This window comes from Dicentrarchus labrax, unplaced genomic scaffold, assembly GCF_905237075.1.
Source record: "Dicentrarchus labrax unplaced genomic scaffold, dlabrax2021, whole genome shotgun sequence".
In the NCBI taxonomy this organism is placed as follows: domain Eukaryota; kingdom Metazoa; phylum Chordata; class Actinopteri; family Moronidae; genus Dicentrarchus; species Dicentrarchus labrax.
In genome coordinates, this window is record NW_026136707.1 from 3273525 (window position 1) to 3294600 (window position 21076).

At 41.1% G+C, this 21076-nt stretch overlaps 1 protein-coding gene across 4 annotated transcripts; it reads right to left on the bottom strand.

Moving 5' to 3' along the window:
• Window positions 1-94: 94 nt before the first annotated feature.
• On the bottom strand, window positions 95-20561 carry LOC127366896 (glucocorticoid-induced transcript 1 protein). Of its 4 annotated transcripts, none has more exons than XM_051406310.1 (9): window positions 20403-20561; window positions 19842-20224; window positions 15291-15436; window positions 9513-9602; window positions 6950-7075; window positions 5977-6123; window positions 3999-4188; window positions 2882-3002; window positions 95-2557 (listed from the first exon to the last, which is right to left on the bottom strand). In XM_051406310.1, the coding sequence occupies exons 2-9, from the start codon at window positions 20143-20145 to the stop codon at window positions 2218-2220; spliced, it is 1464 nt and encodes a 487-aa protein (XP_051262270.1). In that variant the 5' UTR covers window positions 20146-20224; window positions 20403-20561; the 3' UTR covers window positions 95-2217. The 4 variants fall into 4 exon arrangements, with proteins under 4 accessions (XP_051262270.1, XP_051262269.1, XP_051262266.1 ...); XM_051406309.1 differs by having other exon boundaries at window positions 6950-7072; window positions 15291-15439; XM_051406306.1 differs by having other exon boundaries at window positions 15291-15439.
• Window positions 20562-21076: the final 515 nt, after the last annotated feature.

Here is a 21076-nt window from a genome sequence, read left to right on the forward strand (position 1 = left end):
CTCCTATTTGTATATAAATGCCATGCTTCTGAATACTGATATTATTTTGTTGATGCGTCTGCCTTTGAAAAGATTACATAACAATCCAAAAAAATCAGGTTCTGTTTTCTTTATTGAAAAAAAAAAAAAAAAAACACACACACAAGATCTACATAAAAATGCGTAATACACAGGAGAACTGAATCATCATTGCCAAACATGGCAACATTTCTTAACTGCACTGCACAATGAGCTTGTGAATAAAATCAGAATTAGTATGATTGAAACTCATGGAGCTGCAAGCAGAAGAGAGTATTTCAACTTAGTTTGTGTGGAATGTGTTGCATATTGTTCATATTCGTGTTTCTGTGTGCAAGTGGGTTGAAAGACCAAAGTTTTGGAATGAAACATTTATAACAAGTTTACCAAACTTTTTTTTTTTTCCTCTCTCTTTTTTATTTTTTTAAATGTTCTGGTGATGCATCTTGTGCAGGTAACGTTAGGGCACATCTGGTTGGATCTGTATATTGAGCCAAACCTGTGTTACACAAAAACTGTTAGTGTAGCTTTACTTCAAACAAAAAACAAATAAAAAAAAATCAATTGCACACTTACGTTCTGATTGTTTTAACTTACAAATTGGTCTAAAATAAAAAATAAAAAATAGTGATTATCATCTCACTTCCAAGTAAGTGCTTCAGCTTGGTTTTAACGATTATCGCCTGTGTTTGAAACACTATGAACCAGTGTTTATATGTCGCTCAACTGTTTATAAACAAAACAAAGTGCATATAAACATTCTGCTTCTGGCACACAAATGGTGCCTCTCTTTTCCCAAATACACGAAAGGCCTTTCATTGTTTTATAATTTGCTTTGGTACATATTTAACAAAAGGGGATGAAACAAAATAACATATTTGTCAACTTCTCAATTTGGGGAGGGTGTAGCTTATGTAGCTAGTTGCATTGACACGAGTACTCACGGTTGACCAATGCAACAGCGATCTCTGGAATGTGATATCTAACCTGAACAGGTTAATGTCATCTGTCACAAGCTGTGACTTCAGTGAGTCGATTCAGTCCTTTAATAACCTCCCTCTCTGGGGAAAATAAAACATTTCTGCAAAAGACTGTAATGTCTTTCTGTAGAATAAAGTCATAAACACTGGGGAAAGGCAACATAGTCCAAGCAAGTACATTCCACATGACCTGAGTTACTGTTCTGTGTAGTGTGGGGCAATAAAACAGGGGAGGAGGGGGGGAGGGAGTTGTGTGCTTTGTAATTGGTTGTTTGGTCACCGAAAAACAGCTGATTTACATTTTGTGTTGAGCTAACCAAGTTTTAATAGTGATCAGACTAGAAATGCAGATCTAGGTCTTGGCCTGTAAACCTTTTGGGTGGAGGCTGCACTCTAGCAACTGCTGGTTTCACATAGACACTGAGTTACAAATACTTTAAAATAAACAAATAATAATAATAAAAAAAAAAATGAATTAGGTCATGGCCTGTGTCGCTCTGAGTCAGGTCTTAACAAGTGCAAACATTGTGGTCAATGTGTGGGGCATTGTGTTCTGACTGTAAGACATACTGATATGTTAAAAATATGACTCAAGCATTTCCCATTCTGTCAAAAAAAAGCTTATGTATATGTACTTTAGATGTTAGCTTGCTGAACACTGAACAGCTAATAAGCTGGTTAGATAACATGAGTAGAACGTGTTTCTCTGATACCTCATGGTTGTCTCTTTGTTTACGATTGTTCCTTTTTAATTTATCTTGATAAAACTGCAGGCACTACGTAACACAATAATTTGAGCAGTAATTTCTATTTTTATTTTTATTTTTTTTTCGTTTTTGCAAAAAGAAAGCAAAGCTATTTTTTGTTTATGGGTGTCATGGTACAGAGGAGAAGGCTAGGTTAGTGATGGGTGAAGGGAGGCTGTGCCCAAGGTCAGCACACTCTTTAAGTCTGGACGATAATAGTCAAACCATCAAGTTCATCAACAGCGGCACAAACACTACTGGAGGTTGGAGGCTGGTGCCATTATCTTCCCATGTGTGTTGTGTCAATCCCAGACCTTGGACACTCCCTGCTGGCTAACGTTAGGATTAACGGAGTGCAAGGATTTTTTTTTTTTTGTTTGTTTTTTTTTTTTTTTTTACATTTTCTTTGCTTTAAAACCACACCACCTGACTAGCTTTTAGCTGTAGGTGGTTTGGTCGTGAATACCTGAGGACTAGCTGGTGAGGAGAACTTGTGCTGAGCCGTCTTTCCCCACATCTGCGTCGGGGCTCTGGCTGTCTGTGTTTGTGCCTGTGCTTGTGTCGGTGCTCCGGTCAGCGGAGGCCGGGAAGGTAGCTAGTGGTGCGGTGGGCAGAGTTGGAGTCACCTGAGGCCCTGGGATGTCGTTGCCATGGAGAACAGGGTTGGCGGAGGAGCAGGACGAGGGAGAGACGGGGGAGAAGAGGGAGGAGCAGATGAGTTTTACAGGGCAGAAGGCAGAGCCCCTGGGAATGAAATTCACCTTATTTTTGTCCGGGCATGAGAAGAGGGGGAAGCCTTTTGATTTGCCAGACCTGAAAGACAACAGAAGTTGAGCTCAGTGTTTTTATTTTCCATTTCCATGACGATGATGATTAAATGCGAGATGTTTATCCTACACAGCTATTTCGCCCTCATCCCTGCCACCCACAATGCAAATAAGCTTGTTAGCTTTGTTGTACTATCCTAACAGGATCTCAGAGTCCATGAAACAGTACAGTAAACTCTATTGTTTTTCCGTTTAATGATCCGTACACTCAGCGTTTGCAGGGCAGACAGAAGCGTAACTGTGCAGCAGCGAATATGAGGCTGCGTTTTTAAAAAAAAACAACAGATTGTAAAAATGAAATAATACTTACACCATCTCCTCAAACACTTTGACCCTCTCACAGCCTTCTGGAGGTTCCCGTTTGAACATGTAGCTGTTGTTAGGTTTGGGAGAAGTGGCAAACTTGGGAAGAGGAGAACTGCACACATTGTCTGGAAATACAGAAAAAGAATATAACATTATTATAATTTATTGCTTTTGTAGACACAGGAAAAGAAAAAAACATATTGGTTATTGATTCTTAAGAGCTGCAATGTGCTTAAACTAGGGCTGATCCTAAATCAATACTTTTTCAGTCCCTTGCTTTGTGGAATATAAACATCCTCTTATACAAAACCCTTAATTTCATTAAACAAAATAACCCAAACTTTTCAAATGTTACACACAAGCTGCCGCACAACGAACTTTGCCTGAATAAAATACAATCTAAAACTTAAATTATAATTTAAATCAATACACAAGAACATTGATGCCAACTTTCAGTACCTAAAAGAAAAGTATTAAGGTTCAATACTCTGGGCTAGCTTTTAGTGTGCATTATTTTGTCCATGTTAGTGTTTCTGAAGTTAAAGAATAATCTAAAGTAATTTAAGTGATCATTTCAAGATGCATGAAAGCAGCAACTGACCAATAAAACACTTCAAACTCAAATAAGTCACAGCTCTGAACTCAATAAAACTTCTTATCTCTTCTATTGTGTTGTACTCCAATTTAGTATTGCACTCGAGTAATACTGTCAGACTCATGTTGAAGGGTAAAACAAGGACCAAAGCATGCCTACATTACCCAAAATGCAACTCAAATACGTTACAAATACTGACAGTTTGGTCAGAGATTCAGGTGTATTATGCTCATATCAGCCAATGAAACCTAAAACAGAGATGAGGAGCAGACTGCAGAGGTCTAGTAAGCAAATGTGAGAAGGAAAGTCCTTCTAGTCCTAACCAACGCTGACTCAAGTGACATCATTTGAGGCCATTCATCAGCTTTTACACAGCTCCCTCTGCAGCCACATTAGGCTTTATACAACCTTTTTACACGTATCCACACTCCCCAAAGACCACTGAACAGACTTTTATGTGTACTATCGATGGATCTTTAATGCCCTGAACACTAAAACTGCATCTGTCAAACAAAAAAAGGCTCACCTTTGTCAATATCCTCTGCAGAACAAGGGCTTCCATCAGGGGAGTGGAGGTGGTCAGAGCTGCAGGGGCAGGGCAACGGGCTGGAGTCACCACTTGAAGGGGCCTGTGTGTCCGTGTCGCGTGTCTCCCCGCTGCTGCTGTAGTGATGCGGAGGGAAGGGAGCGCGGCGGCCATCTAACACATCCATGGCCTGTGAGGTTAGAGTGCGGAGGAGGTGGTGAGAGGTCATGCGTTAATGTACATGGATCCTAAAATGGCAGAGTGGCGGAGCTTTGCGTTTAGAGAAAGGTCACATTCAATCACCCGTAACCGCCGACGTGTCCTAGAAAGACTTGTTTGAACTGTTGAAGCCGAACAGCTACCTGCTCACTCACTGGATCATGTCACTCTGGGTTAAGAGCATCAGCTGAAAAAGGTCCTAAATCTACGAATGACTGGAACTGGAAGGCCTCTGGTGTGTTTGTCTGTCTGTTTAAAGGGCAATTGGAGAAGCAAACACCACACCAGATGGTAATACTTGACATTAGATGAACAGTGTGATGTGCAGAGCGATCTGTTTTGGCACAGCTGATTCAAATGGGAGAGAAGGAGGGAGAGAAGGCTTGGTGCACAGCAGGCTGTAAATCTGTCGTGGTGCATGTGTTTGTGTGCATTTAAACTGTGTGTGTGTTACTTTCTAAAGAGGGGAGCTTTAAAAGACCTGCCAGGGTTTACTACCCCACATCAGCCAAGATTTACACGTCCCCTCACCCTTAAGCGATTTAATTCAGTGTGAGTGAGAATATATGCCGCCTGACAGTAAGGTGCACAATGCTGTAAGTGACTTTACAAGACTGTGCTTGTGTGCACGTAATAAATGTTAAGCACAGACTAAAAAGCTATTTTTGACCATAGGTACAGTATATTGATGTGTATGTGTAGGATTTCACTTCTTTACCAACAAACATTACTGTTGGAAACAAAATTGTTGATTCATTCTGTCCAATGTGCAACACACAACGTATGCATCCCCTGCGGGACACTGGATGCATTTAAGGGAAAGAGTAGTTAAAGTACAGTAGCAAGGACAAGCTGATCGAAGTGTTGCTTTTCTGGAGAGCTGATGTACCTCCTGGAAATAGTGCAGTGCTTTACACTGTGACACACTGCAGACGGTGTATGGTTGTGGGTGTTTGGCGTGCATTATACACCACCTGTGTGTTGCCCTTTAGTCTGTATTTAAAAGAGATGGTCAGTCAATTTAAGAGTGATGGCGAATTTCAGACCTGTGTTTCTGTTTAGATGGCGATGTGCTTTTGTTTACATTTGGATCACAGATTGCAGTTTTCAAATGGGAAAACTTCAAGCCTTGGAGCCTCTACACAATATTCAGTAACCAAATGCTCCACACCAGATAAATAGAAATAAACACCAAATTAGTCACTTTTTATTGTGTTATATTTTTGTAGATACTAACTAACCAGATACCTTATTACAGAAAAACTGTGTAGGATACATATGTAGATAATTTTTGATGAGCTGCATAGACGTATGTCGATAATTACAACTAGTGGTCGACCGATAAGGGTTTGTCACTGGCCTATGCCGATATTTAGAGAGCAAGGCAGCCGATGGCCGATCTATAATCTATAAAATTTCTATAGAAAAATCATGTATAATTTAATTCTGTTCTATAGGAAATTCATGCATGTGTGTAGAGCAGGATGCATGTGAGTTATAGCACAGGACTGTAACCAACTTTTTCCCCGAGCTTCCCAAAACTCTCAAAGGGCTACCAGCTTTCAAAAGCAGCCACAATTACCAGGCTGCCTGCAGATGTGTCTGAAGGCATTTTCTGTCTATCATTATCATCTCAAAATGCAGATTAATCGGTCTATCAGTAAGTTATGTTATGATACAACATGAATCTGATATTTAACCCAACTGGGACGGAAGACAAGACTTTACAGCAATATGACAAGTGTATACACATCCTTACCTGCATGCCCTGCTCCCAGTCCTCTCTGATAAACACATTTTCTAGTTCATGGTTGATGCCCTCCACACTGCTCGGCACTCTGCATATGAGTGATTTTGGCACAGGGATTGTTGACATGGCTGATGAAGTTCCCTTGTGCTGGAAAGACTGGACAAAAAAAAAAAAAAAAAAGACTTATGCAAACATCTAGATAATAATAATAAAATACATACAACCCTTCTCATGACACACCCACAGACATTCCGGTGCAATAAATACATAATACCACATACGTCCTGGAATCTGTGCCAGTAAGATCTGCTTGTGGTATTGAATTGTCGCTGATCCAGTTCCATGAGATATTGAATAGGTGGAGGCATTCAGTTTAAATACTTGTTACTGAAGTAGGATTAAATGTCATAGGGAACAACAAACACAGGCATGATTGTCATCTACCTGTATAGGACACAGCATATCACTGTTAATGTTAATTTTCCCACAGTGGTTGATGTGTACAGTTGCTTGGCATCTGTTAATGAATGAACTACAAACAAGGAGAGAACAGAGAGAGCATGCCCAGACACATTCCCTCTTTCCTCTCCTCTTTTGACACAACTGGTCAGAATGGGGACACATTAACTACACCTCCTCAGCCAAATACAGTGCAGCATAAAACATATGATTATGATCAAATATAGCCTAAAAGAAGCCTAAAAGAACACAGCATGCCTTAAAAACACAGAAACTTTCACTTTGCATAATGTAGAAAACCACTTTATCGCTGGAAAATGAATATTAAGTTCTCTTATCTTCAGCAGCTGTGATACAGTTTGGTCACCTTCTGTTTCATATGTATGTTTATTGCTTGGCTGCTAAGCTACCTTATCATACCAATCTGAGGGTAAAATCATGCATCACCAAAGTCAGTTAGTTGATGTTTTCACCTGAAAAGAGCATGGCGGCGACTCAGTTTGGCAAGGCATGAATAACTCACCTGCGGTTGGCATGCAATGCCATGCTGCGCCTGCTGAGACAGCTGCAGTGAGCTCAGCTCCCTGTCTTTGCTCTGCCGGCTGACCTGTTTGCTGCGCTGCAGCTGCAGTCTGAGTTTAGCAATCTGCTGGAAGAAAAGTAACATCACTTCAGCAAATGACAGCTCAAAATCAATCTGAATTTTAACCCATCACCTTCTGGTTTCAATCATTTCACTGATGGGACAAGTATAGTTGCTCCCAAATTGAACTGCAACTAACAGTTATTTTCACAATCAATTCATTTGCAAAATAATTGGTGTAGAATACGTCAAACAACCACCAACAGTTTATTTACTATATTATTACGACAAGAAGACTAGTAAAGCTAACTTTAAAAAGCAGCATGCTTGTTGGGTGCCTGGTCAGCGCTGTCGGTAGAGCTGGCGACCCATATACGGAGTTGCTGCAGCGGCCCGGGTTCGAATCCGACATGCGCCATTTTGCTGCGTGCCATCCCCTCTCTCTCTACCCACCTTTCCCGTCTACCTTCAGCTGTCACTATCCAATAAAAGGCCAAAAAACTTAATAAAAAAAAAAAAAAATAAAAGCAGCATGCTTGTTTGTGTGATTGTGGCCTGTGGTAGTCTGATAACGTAGACCTTCTTAGTGATCTTTTTTTGTTTGATTCATGCTGTTCTGTTTGTTTTATTTAGTTTTTTGTGGGTGTTGGGTGGGTCTGGTTGGGTATGAATTTTGGGTCACAGGTGTATGTGATTTAGTGCAGATGGCTCCTGTACGCTGTGTGTTAATGCAATGTGTTTTTATGTGGAGCCCAGGAGGAATAGTTGCTACCTCGGTATCTGCTAAAGACAATAAAAAACAAAAAGCTTCAGAAAGGTTTGGCATTTTTGCTTAAAAAAAAAAAAAAAAAAAAAGTTTCAGATTAATCAATTGACTGATTAATTAAATAGACAAATCATTGCAGCTACATTTAGTGTTTACCTGAATATTATTATTTATGTAAACTGTTCCTCCTTTTTGCAGCCGCTACAAGAACAATTACAACCTACACTTTCAAATTAAAATCAGTATTTGTCCATTATTATTGTTTAATCCTTTCTTCTCTAATGTGGTTTACAACAATTATATGGCACCACTTTTCCCAAAGATTTGCACAACTGGGTGCACCCACGCAGACTGACCTGACTTGAATATTGTTGCAGGCTAGTATAGAGCACGCATATAATCACACGTGTATGTTTGGTGATGAAACAGGTTAGGTCAATGGGTGTTTCTGCATCTGGCCCAGTATCAGCCTAAAAACAGGATACCCTTTGTGAGCCTAACAGACGCAGTTGTACTATGCAGACAAAGGTGTGGTCTTCAGTGCTGATCTTGTAATCCTGGCAACACAGTCAACAAAGAGACTTGCTTTTTTTCCCCCGAGATGTCCTCCCACACATGTAATCGCAGAGGTTAGAGAGCTAGAATGCAGTTCACTACATTCATTGAGTGACCGCAGCAGTCAATAATGACAAGTCCAGGCAATCCTCGATGTAATCTCAGAGGATAAGACAAGTTTTCCTGACTGTTATATGCTATTGATTGTAGAGGCCAAGGTGTGGATTGTCTGCAGAAGGTTTTCTAGCAGGCCTGGTTATTCTGTATGGCTACATTTACACTTGAATGTGATTTATGAAACCTGATTCCAACAATCAGATTTTATGAGATCACATTGCTGTGAGAGTTCATAGCTGGGAAATAGTTTCTGTGCAGCTTTTTTGGGGATGTTATTATTAAAATGTGTTTCTTCTTCCTCATTTTACAACTGTTGACACCGCTTAAGTGCAATGTGCAGTTCTATTCATAACACTTTCATTTTACTCTCTTCACTATTAAATTGTCAAGATGAGGAATCAAACTTCAGATCAGTCACCTAATTGTTCTACGTGATCTGACGAGTTTTACCATAGCCTGCAGGTAACACAAACAAATAATTAAAAGGCAAAGCCGGTTCCTTTAAATGTCTTGTGTGTTGCAGAGGCAACTGTAAGGCTTTTAAGTAACTTGAATTACCCTGAATTAGTTCGCTCAGTGCGACCTAAATGAGGGAACAATATGGCTGTTTCACCCTTGAGAGGAGCTCCTGCACCGTCCCTCAAAAACAACAGGCCATAATGAGATGCAAGGGTGCAGTTGAGTGGGAAACAGAGGGGAGAAGGAGGTTAAATTTAGACTGTGGTCTGGAGAGCTAGAGACCTAATAGCTCCATGTGGTCAGCTGGTTGGCCACCAAGCTCAGCAGATAGACAGGACTGGAAACCAACCTTAAGGAGCATAATATTTAGGCTGACCTCAGACCCTGACAAATAAAACACATTTTGAGTAAATGGAATGAACCTCAAAAATGACAAAAACATGCTCTTTTGAACTGGCTGTGTGAATGTTTTAAAGCCAGCCAGGCCTAGCTTAGAGTCAAACAGATTGCTGACACTGCTCCCTTTGTTAATCCACCGTCTGTGGCGTTTGTTGTCAGACACAGCTGTGACTTGGCTGATTTCAGGGTTAAGACAGGTGAATCTACCTCTTTGAGGTGGTCTGCGCTTCCCCAGGAGGCCGACCGCTGGTGAGGACTTCCCTGTTCGGCTCCCTCATCAATCCAGAGACCTGGAGTCTGAAACACAGAAACACATAACACATACATGACACATAACCACGTTACACAACTCTAATTTCCTCAAAACAAACACATGCTATTGATAGGTGTTCCAAATGTACTGTGTAACACTGCGGCCACCAAATAACTTCTGTTGCATAGACACACAAAGACGGGTTTGATGTATTTCTGGGGCATAAACATCCATTGGGTCTGGGTGCTAAATAGAATACATTACATCACCCTTAAAGATTAACTAACCTGCAGTTTCTGAGATTTGTTTACAGAGATCAGATAGCTGAAAGGTCAGAGATGTCGTCCTTGTTGAGTCATAACTCATTTATTTTATGTTTCATCTGTTTGCCAGTAAAAACTGTTATAAACAATGTATGTACACAGAACCGCATACAAACACACTTTGACCTACATAACATGAATTTAAAGTAAACAAAAGCTTGTGCAGGAGAGGTGGGGAGCAATATACACTCCTAAAAACTCAAAACTCATGAAATGCTGCTTAATGATGCCACACCTCAATGTGAAGTCACTCAGGATGCGAGCGTTAACTAAATATCTAAGATGTAAAAATGTTTGGATTAAACAGTTGAGAAAAATGTGGGTGAACGCAGTAATGACTGCAGTGTGCTCAAAAAGTAAAGCAGAAAATCTGGAATCAATGAAAATGAGGAAAACAGTCATGAGATACCATCCCTGAGGAAACAACTACATTCAACAGGAAAAACAAAAGTCATAGCATGTTTGATTTCTTCCATTAGTAAGACGGGTTAAGATAAATACGTCTGTAGCAAGGCATGAAACTTGTTTTTTGGTCTACGGGCTAAACTGACTACATACTAAAAGCCACCAGCCATTTAACAAGCCAAACATAGTTGAAGAAAATAATTACAGGGCCACCAAATGATATGGTTACCTGCCAAGAAGAATCCTCGTCAGCCATAGGTGACATTTACAAGGACTTTACTAGCAGCTGGTGTTAGTTAAGTCTCCACCTTTTCCCTTTCGATAGTTTGAATTAGTCTACAAATTTGCATTACTGTATAGCCCATGTACATACACACTAATGTAATATTGTAGGCTCATACCAGGTCAATGAGTAAACTGAGAAATTTTATGTTGTTAGTACACCAGTAAGAAAACATCTGATATACAAAACATTTCCTACCAGAGAGCACAGACGCAGTTCTGTCTCACTGAACAGGTCTTTTAGACCTCTACTGCATAAACGAGGAAACAGTTAAGTTATGTAAATATATGCAAAAACAGAAACAGACTAAGGATGTTTCATAGGATTGTCTGAAACCACATACTTCCCCCCTGATTATGCATATCAACAGTGCCTCTGGTCCTCAAACAAATCCTCAAAACATCTGACGTTTTATGGTCAGCACAGTAGTACGAAACATCTTAAATGTCAGTGTCTTCACACTGCCTTATGCCTGACCCCACACAAACAGAAAAACCTCTATGGCTCTCCAACTAACGCACAATCCTTGCCCTATGATATGGAATATCACACTGTGAATAATGAGGAACACCCGGGGAAGCCGTTTGCGCTGGATTTCTGGCGCTGGTTTCCCCCAGAAAAGGACAGCGAATTAAATGAGTGCTTGTGCTCTCATAAAGGGACCACTGTGCTTGGCCACGCTGGACGGCAGATGTGTTGCTAGCCTTTAGCATTAACATTTTGTGCATGGCCTATGGAATGGCTTGTGCCATTTGATGCCTCCGCCAAACATTGAGGAACTTAATGCTGCAGCATAATCTGTTCATACAGAATGTGGACTGCTGTAAAAGGGCAGAGAGAGCTTTAAGGAGTTGTGGACTTAGCTGTTGAGGAAAAACTAAGTTCTCACAGATGTTCTATGACGTCAAGTAGAGAATGCTACTAGCGACTTGTAACTGAATGAAATGTGAAACGCTTTCATTTGGCAGTGAGTGACATGTGTATAGGTTTTCACAGGGCTGCACAGTACTGGTTAAAACTAAAAGCACATTTTGGTTGAGAAAAGAAAAAAAAACTGAGGTGTTTGAGGTGACCTCATTGTCACTTTGAAACAAGAAAGTGTTTTTATTGGACATATTTCAAATCATTACCATTCAATGAGGTTATTTATTTCATCTCCAAGTGCTGATTCATTCTCGTTTTCATGAGCCATACATTTAATCTGTTGAAATTACTGTGTACTTATTGTTAAAAAGCAACTTTCAGTATACAAAAAATAAATAGTATAACAGTTAATAGAAGGGTTAGTACCCTAGCTGTGTGCATTGTGGGTTTATGAATGAATTCCCAAAACACTTAATGTTTCAGACAACAGAATTTGACTCGTTTTAAATGTTAGATAGGCCACCAATGTCATGACAGGGGTCATGTTTTACTTAACTGCAAATATTTCAGTTAGCAATTAAATTCCTAAAGTTTCCCTCAGGTATCCAAACAAACACAATACAGTTTAAAAATACTGCAGGCTATCTTTCTTTATTGATTCTGACCCCCAAACAAATTGTCTGTTAACAAGAACAACCACCTTTATTTACCTCAGAGGCCCTTTTATAATGCTAGCTCTTGAACTTCCGGCTTGAGTTGTGTGCTTTGTAGACGTGTGTGCCAGGTGTTGTGCCTGATAATGTACTGCTGAGAAGATAAAACTCTGTTACCATAGCCTGCAGCTTCCCATTATGATTCCCACCCAAAGGGTTACATACAGGCAACATCCTCAAGAATCCAGCTCCGTTCCAAAGCAGGAAATAATGACTGGGCTTCAATAGAGTCGCAGTGGAATTTGTGCTGGTTTGTTTAGAGTGCATGCTGAGACATGCGAGCAGAGTGCCATTGCTATCATTTTGTGGGTTTTAAACATGAGGAGAACATGCATTCAGAGTTGATGTTTGAAACTCACTGAGCATTACAGAAAATGTATTAAAGTTTCTTAAGACAGCATTTTTGTTGGGGTTTTTTTTTTCTTGCTTCAAACCACATTTGTCTATATTCAGAACCAACACAGATCCACAATATACATTACGCTCATATGAAGTTAAATTGGGCACAGTGAGAGCAGATAGCATGTAATACAGCACTAAAGTATCTATCCAAAGATCCAGACATAAAAGTAAAAATACATAAAAGCAGACCATCATTTAGCATTTGTGTTTGGCATCAATTGTTTCACTGGCAAATGTCTGCTCCAAATGTTTATCAGACATATTCTCAATTCATATTCCCAGCCTATAATTAGACAGTTTAAGCAGATTCAGATTGCCGTAAAAAAAAAAAAAAAAAAAAGGCTTGTTTTTTTTAGTTTGTCTTTCAGATTACAAATACAGACTGCTGATTAGTTATTTCCTCTCACGCAGGTGCAGAATGTACATGTCAGTGGTCAGCTGGCCATCGGCTGTGGTCTTTGTGTTGTGCCCAAGTGCAACTTTTAACAGAAGACGTGAAGCAACGCAAACTGTTTGATCAATCTGTCTTTGTCGGTGCTGGTTCTTTGAGGTCGGCTTGGTGTGTCAGGGCCCTAATCTTCATACAGACATTCCCTGTGTTCTGTAACCACAGGGCCCGGGGCAGACAGACCTATCCCGGAACAGTGATTAGCATATGTATGGGCCCTCTGCTCCTCAACTCCCACACAAAAGCCAGGCGGGCTGTGCAGCCACGAGGGCCAGGTGGTAAGCAGTGGGATTTCTCCTCGCCTCAGCCGTAGCCTGAGGGACAGGTGCAAACAACTTCACCTCCATGCGAGGCTACATTACAGCTCAAAGGAAAGGCTGTCTTGAACTTGAGCAATGCACAACAAAAGAGGCCAGGGACCTTTTGTCTGCTGCACTCTGCTGTTGTTGTCTTATAAAGAGAGCTGGGCCCAGGCATAGCTTGTTAACAGGAAGTGGTCTCTGACTATCCTTGGGGGAGTTTGTGCATTTAATCGTTCAAGTGTGTCACACTCTCCCACCATCGTTACAACATAGCCAAATGTTTTTCCATCTCAAACTTCCACAGCGTTGACAGATATAAATCTCTAAACTGGATTTTCATTTTGGTGAACCTTCAATCACATCCTTGCTGATAATGGCTGGGAAAACACAGTAAAAAGCACAGGCAAATATCACAATGTGCCAAAAGACAGCACGTCTACAAGATCACTGTGTATACATGCCCAGACGTTTTTGCGCAATGAAATTTTTTCAAGGACCTGATAATTATCAAATTGATTTTCCATACTTGTCCAGTCTTTCCAGGGCTGCACAGGAACCCTGTAATTAAAAAGGTTTTGCATACAGCCACTTGTGAGAGATCTTGCAAGGCCCTCTCCCCACTTCCTCAGACTACACACAAAGGAGAGCGAGGCAAATGAAGGGTTAAAGGGATGAAGCCCATGTAAATGAGGCTTGGCGGTCTTCATTCAGACACATGAAAGGCTTCTGTTAGCAAAGAGGGAGCAGCCCTTGTTATGATCATACATAGTCAATATTCTTTCTTAACGCCCCAACCCAAACCCCCCAAACCCCCCCAAAAATTAAGCTCTTGGAGAAAAACTGCATTTAGCCATCAGTCACATGGCAAGATTACTGGGTGATCATGTGTGGGCTGCTGTCCAGGAATACTGTGGTCAGGCTCAATGTGAAATCCATACATAGGTCTTATGAAGTGTCATAATGTATTAAAATGTAGTGCTGTGCAAGAATTTCGGGAATATTTACAGTCTATTAAGCCTGTATTGGCAGCAGACTCCACCAGCAGCCACCAGATTACTATAACAAAATCTTTGGCCACAGCTTGTAGATTTGTCTCCTTCACCAACCACTATGACGGAAACCAACAATTATTTGAAAGTCATAACTACCATAAATTGCTTGGAGAAAAGTAAAAAAAAAAGAGGATGTTGAACTTGCAGATTGAGCAGACACTCCGGTCAAAGTGTAGGCCATATGGCTTTAAAATAATACTTTTGGTTTTTGTAAAACTTTAACTTCAACTCAAAGCAAATCATACTGGGCAAAACACAACCAGGTCATTATTAAAAAAAACAACTAGTCTGGTGTTTCTTGTGCAATCAGCTTTTTCTCACACACACCTCTTCTGAATATGACTGATTAAGCAATTTTACTCCACTTTGCCAGATTTCAGATCATGACACATCTCGTGTAAAGCTCAACTTGGTTACGAAATAATGGCGTATGTGGTTGTTGTGTGAATTTCTAATTTGAGGTTTTGTGGGTGGATGTGGATGCTGCAGTCATGTGAAATGCACCTCAAATTAACTCCACTAACACTAAAGGAAGGTAAAAGCTAAATAATACAGTGTTGAGAAAGCTGGCAATAATAAATAATCTGCAGCTTAAGCCAATTTACTTTTGGAGTCTGGGTTAATTTTGGATGTATTCAGCAACTAAGGCGTTTTGAATTCGCTACCACTTCTTCTCCATGGCAACGGCAGCCAAGGCTCATGGGTACTGCAGTATTTAGTCCCGTCCACCAAGACGAAACGACAGACAAAACATGATTCCTCAGAAACAAAAGTTGAAATAACTGAAAGTGGAGGTCATAACATAAACCAGGAGGATCATTACATCATCTGGGTGTCATTAAAATAAATTTTGAAGTGGGAATGATGAATAATATGATATGGCCCAACCACTATTCAGGCCTATATCCAAGACAGCGTGTTTCTTCTGAATGGTACGTACCTGTGTGGCTTTGTCTTTCATACAGGAAGGATAGGGTCCATGGGAGTCTCGGGGCCACTGGCCGGTGAGGTATGGCCCCGTGATGGCGTCCAGGGAAGATGTCCGCCGGATGGCACTGGAACTCCGAACCTGTAACTTGGACCTTTCTGCTGTGGAAAACAAAGAGATAATATGAGGCACATACACACACACACACACACACCCATGAAGGAACCAACACCTACTGAGAAATATTCCCCGACACCCTGAGGCACCTTTGAGATTCAATGTGGCAACTTTCCCGATTGTGCCAGTAAGTTCAACATAAAGTACTAAAATGTCACTGTAAATGTGCAGCCAAGGACTGGGGGCTATTATTTTGAGTGTCACACAACTCTAATGATTTACATGTTTGACCTGAAATAAAATGCAATTGCATAATCAAAGTTTTAGTGTCAAAACTAGTTAGTTTTATTGGCCTGGTTTATACATATAACTATGTGTTGTAGTGGGAGCACAAAGGGGATTGTAGGTAGATCTTCACATTACAAGAATCAGTCACAGAATAACTTATTACTCAGATAATCACCCCACCCACACATCTGTTAACTACTACAATTAAAAGTGTTTTACTGAGATGAGACCTTGCTCTTTCCTCTCTTCTTGTTTTCAAAGTGTGGACAATTTTCCAAATTCATAAAGTATTAGTGCAGGGCAAACAGCAGCAGCCTTGAGAGCCGAGGCCTGGAGCAAATGTAAATGGTTGAGCAGGAGTATCTGATGTTATGAGAGCAATCTGCTGTGAGCCAGGGCAGTTAAGCACACACACACCACGCACATAAGAACTCATAAACAACCACAACACAATGCACATCAATGCTGCCTGCATCCACTCAACATTCCTGCAGTGACACGCAGTAAAAAAATGAAAATAAAAAGACACTTAACGCACAAAGACATTAGCTTGAGAATAGCATGAGACTGCAGTGGATTAAACACATTAGACTCAATTACACTTTTGTGATTACTGAAAGTAAAATAAAGCTACTTCATTTCCCGATCACAGACAGAATAAAAAGGCAGGTTTCCTGCTCATTCACCATGTTCCTTGTCTGAGTAAGCTAAGGCATTTCCAACATGAACACAAACTAACACGCACAGAATAAACTATCTACATGAGGCACCCCTCTCCTAGCAGAACTACACAGCCATTCATTGTTGTTCTTTGTCCATAGCATACACAGGCCTACCCACCCAAAGGTATTGCCTAAGTAAGCTTACTGGGCTACAGTAAAATTCCCTGAAGCATTGTAGACAAAGGAAGCAGGCTAAATTTCCATCAATATTGATACAGGCCAAGCCAGTGCTCTCAGAACTGGGATTGTGGTTATTTTCCATCGTCTCCCCACTTGCCAGACTAGAATAATCTCCTGATGAGAAAAAAGAAACAGTGTGAAAGAAGCCAAAACCTCAAAGCAGTCCATCTGCTGATTTCAGGGATGACTAAGTGGTGGATGTGACATTAAAGGAATATTTTCAGGTTGAATTTTAAGAACTTTTATTCACCCGGTATTCAGCAAGCTGCAAAAAAAAAAAAAAAAAAGTCTCTTTCCAGGGATTAATGGGTGGTTTATTAACTGTAGAGCAGAGGCGAATGTGAACACAAACATGTGGTACAAATCAGTAAACCATAGCAGACGGGTTTCCTGTAGGTTTTCACAAGGCTACATGACACTGGGTAAAAAGGAAATGATAATAATTTCGCTTCATCTTGTGATACTTTTAGTATCTCTGAAAGGCTCACGTAAGTGAAACCTTATAGGGTTTATGCACCACTTTAATAGACTATAGATGGACATATTTTAACTTTATTGTAACTGCTCAGACTTTGTACACAGTGAATAATTAAACATCTAATCGCCTATTCTCTGTGCAAGCTTGGTCATTGTTAAGAAGTGCAAGGAGAAAATATAAACAATGGATAAACTGATTCTACTTAATCATCCTGCAATGATTAACTACTACTACTACTACTTGAATGACTGTAGTATATAAACTACTGATACAATGTGCATGATTATTTATTATCTACATACTTATTAATCTGTGTGTTTATATACTATGTTATATAACCACTAAGGTCATATTCCAATAATGTTCTGCATTAGCTGCTCAAGATAAAAAGTGTGGTAATTGCAAGCAGTAATTTCAACACTGACTGTATCATACAATATAAAATGATGAACGACATTAATCTTGGGCCGTGATCTTTTAAAAAAAAGTTATGAGTTTTCAACATCTGTCCCTCAGCTGGTCAGGAAATGGTGTGTTAGCATTATTAGCATCACCCAATGAGTCCAGAGGGGACCAGCTAGGTCGGAACTAGCTTTGAGCGAAGGGCTACCAGGTTAACATCGGCGTTAAAAAGGTTCAACCAGATGCTACACAGGCAGTTATAAAACACAGCACAGTTCCACCAGAGTCGACCGATTTAGGACAACACGCTCATTTTCACATTTGCTCCTACTCTGCAGTTTGAATGGGTGACAATGAAGCCGGGCTGTTTCAGCACAGCTGGCACTTTGACAGAGAGCGGGACACTCATTGTTGGGACGGTGTGGTAAGAATGATGTCATGCTGGTGAACCTAAAAAAAGGTCACGATGTTGGAATATAATACTCTTAACCTTCAACATCAGGCTGTGATCTGAACTCATCGTTACCAGTGTCTGGCACTAACGTTGATGGTACTGTAGAAAAAACAAACTCCCCCCCACCACCACCAAATGGCACGAATTATGGTTAGCGAGTGGGGTTGGAAGTACCACAATGAAAGAGAAATTACACAGTGCAAAGCCTACTGCTTCAGTCACATCAAGCTGGGCTGCAGTGATGAGAGACGACTGAATACTGCTCACGCTGGCGCACTTGTTGAAATATGTGTCAGTTTTTTTCTGAACGCTAGCAGCAACCGACACCACACGGATACGACCGCAGTCGTCATCCGAGGCCCTCTCGGTGCGCGTTAGGACAGTGAGGTCACGCCGATGAAGGAGGGTCAAGTCTCCATCATCACCAGCTGACATGGGACACTGGCCTGGGTTAGAGGTCGTCTCTTTCAGAGGACTGAGGTATGCGTGGCATGCACACCGGGGTGGGAAATCAACACCGGCCGCTAGCCAAACACGAGTGAAATCAGTCGTGCCTGGTGAGTCTGCCTACTCGGGTTGTTGTGGAAGAGGCTTTCGTTTCCTGCTTCGCATGGTACACTGGTCAAGGTTGGAGGTCATCTCATTCAAAAGGGACGGAGGAATGCGAAGCACGTCGCAAACGTCAAACTCCACAATAACTAACACGCGGCACAGGGCTGCCAATTTGGTTTAAAAAAAAAGGTAAGGAGGGAGGAAGCTATGAAACGTGACTAATGAAGGTAGCACTGATCCAGCTGTGCAGCATGTTGAGATATGTGACTTAATCTCATTAAGTACAGAACACTGTAGACTGTTTTCTCTTCTAGACATTAAACAGTAGGGTAAACACAGGTGTTACCAGTGCTACTAATTAAAGTTCTCTTCCATTCAGGTCAAACAGAGTCAGGGTGCTGCTACTGTGCATGTTGGCTCACTGGAAAAGGCTCTGCTACACCAAATTGAACTTTAATTAGTGTCATTGGTAACACCTGTGTTTAACCTACTATTTCGTGTCAAAATGGCTGCTGGGAAAAAGGTCTTCTGTGGTATTAATACCAGGTGCTTATCATGGGAACTGATGCAGAGGCAGAAATACCTAGTGAGGTTAAACTGAACTAGAATAAATCTCTTTTTGTCTCTAGAAAAGCAAAGTGTATTCAGAACATTTCCATATCACAATGTGAGTGTGTGGTTGTGTGTGTGTTTTGTACATAAAACACAGGGCTTACAGGGGGGGGCAGCTCCAGTGTCGATATTTGGCAAGAGAGGCTGTCACATAAATGAGATTTAGTGAATAAAAGGGAACGGGAAACACGGATTTAAGGGCTACCTGGACTCTCATTCCTCCTTCAGTTCGTCTCCAATCACTTCCAGAAAGGAGCAGCTGAGCGTGACGTGAAACGACACAGCACTTCGCCTCTGTTGGCCATGTGTAACGCAACAGCATATGTTCTGAATATGCACTTAAAAGCTGCTGCGTGCATGTGTATGTATGGAGCGAGGTCAAAGCAGGCAACACCTGACCATTCGCTCAGCACTGCTTCTACTGGGACTGACGTGGCCCCTTTTACAACTGGAACTTTCTGCCAATTCCCTCCTCTCTTCCCCTCTATCTCTCTCTCTCTCTCTCTCTCTCTCTCTCTCTTCTGTCAAAAGTCCATAGGAAATAAGAGCCAATAGTGCACTCTATTCTCTTTATGAGAGCCTAATTGTGTAAAAGGATAATAGGCTAAATAGTTAATGCTTCAACCTTCTGCAAATCTAGTGCCAACCTGGTTTCCAGACGCACAGACCCATCCAGATATCATATTTTAGGCTCATTTTCTACACAATTAAAAAGTATAATTAGTGGCACAAACAGTTTAAAAAAAAATTAACTTTACCTCTGGAAACTGGAGAGTCAGGGGGACAGGAGGAATCCTTATTTTCAGGGGACAGTCTTTGCTTTGCATTTGCACTTCCTGAACTGAGTGTCGGGCTGGAGGGGGGGCTGGAGCCTCGGCTGTTGGTGGCCGCTCCGTAGAGGGTCTGCGCCCGCGTTGGGCTGCTCTGACCCCCGCGCAGGAGCTGGTAGGGCACGGTGGCACGGATGGGGTGCAGACGGCAGCTGTTGTTGAACGAGCCGGGGGAGCCCGCGTTGCTGCGTCTCACCCGCGGCTGCTGGAGCGAGTTGCTCGGCGCTGACATCCTCCACCGAAAACACACACTGGCTGTTAGTTCCTATCGCAGTAAGAAAAAGAAAAAAAAAAAGAAAGCTGCTGCTTCTCTAGAGGAGGAGGTAGAGGAGGAGGAGGAGGAGGAGGAGGAGGGCAAGATAAACATTAGCTTGTTAGCAAAAAAAAAAAAAAACGTTAGCTTCCTTTTTTTTTTTTTAATTTCAACTCATGCTCGAGTGGGTAAAAAAAAAAACCAGCTCTAACACGTATTATTTGGTGATAACTTACCTGTAAGATATTAACACATGCCGGCGTAAGCTGTTGGCGTTACACACGTAACTTTAAAAGTAGTTTTTTTGATACTTCTGGAGAGGTTTTAATTCGTGTTTTCCAGCCCTCGCTCCGTCTTCCCCATCACGTCCACTCACTCTAACTGACAGTTGGTTTCGACCAGACTAACTGGCTGATGCGTGGGGGGGGGCGGGCCCTGCTTGCGCGCTTCCGAGCTTCTGATTGGACGGCGGCGTCGTACAGTAACGTCGCGGATTGGTGGAAGAGGGTTCTATGGGGTCGTGCTTTCAGCCAATCAGGTCGCGGATGTCTTGGTGTGGTTTAAAAGTCTTTAAGATGAAGAGGAGGAGAAAAAAAAAGTATTGATTGTGAAATTTATTGTGTTTAAAGTATATTGAAAGTATATTTTAGAGCATATTTTACAATTTAGGGGTCACAATGTGAAAAGGGGCGTAACTTTTCCCTTAAGACATTGATCATTGATAAGATCATTGAGTAAACTGTCAAAACCTTGACTAAGTGACATATTTAATAGAAAACTGTGCAATAAACTCTAATCGTTTGTGTAAAACTGAGTGATTTGGATGATTATTTCCTGTTTTTATACATTTATTTGTCTGTATTATGTATTTTTTATCACTTGTAACAATCATAAATACGTCTTCTAATGC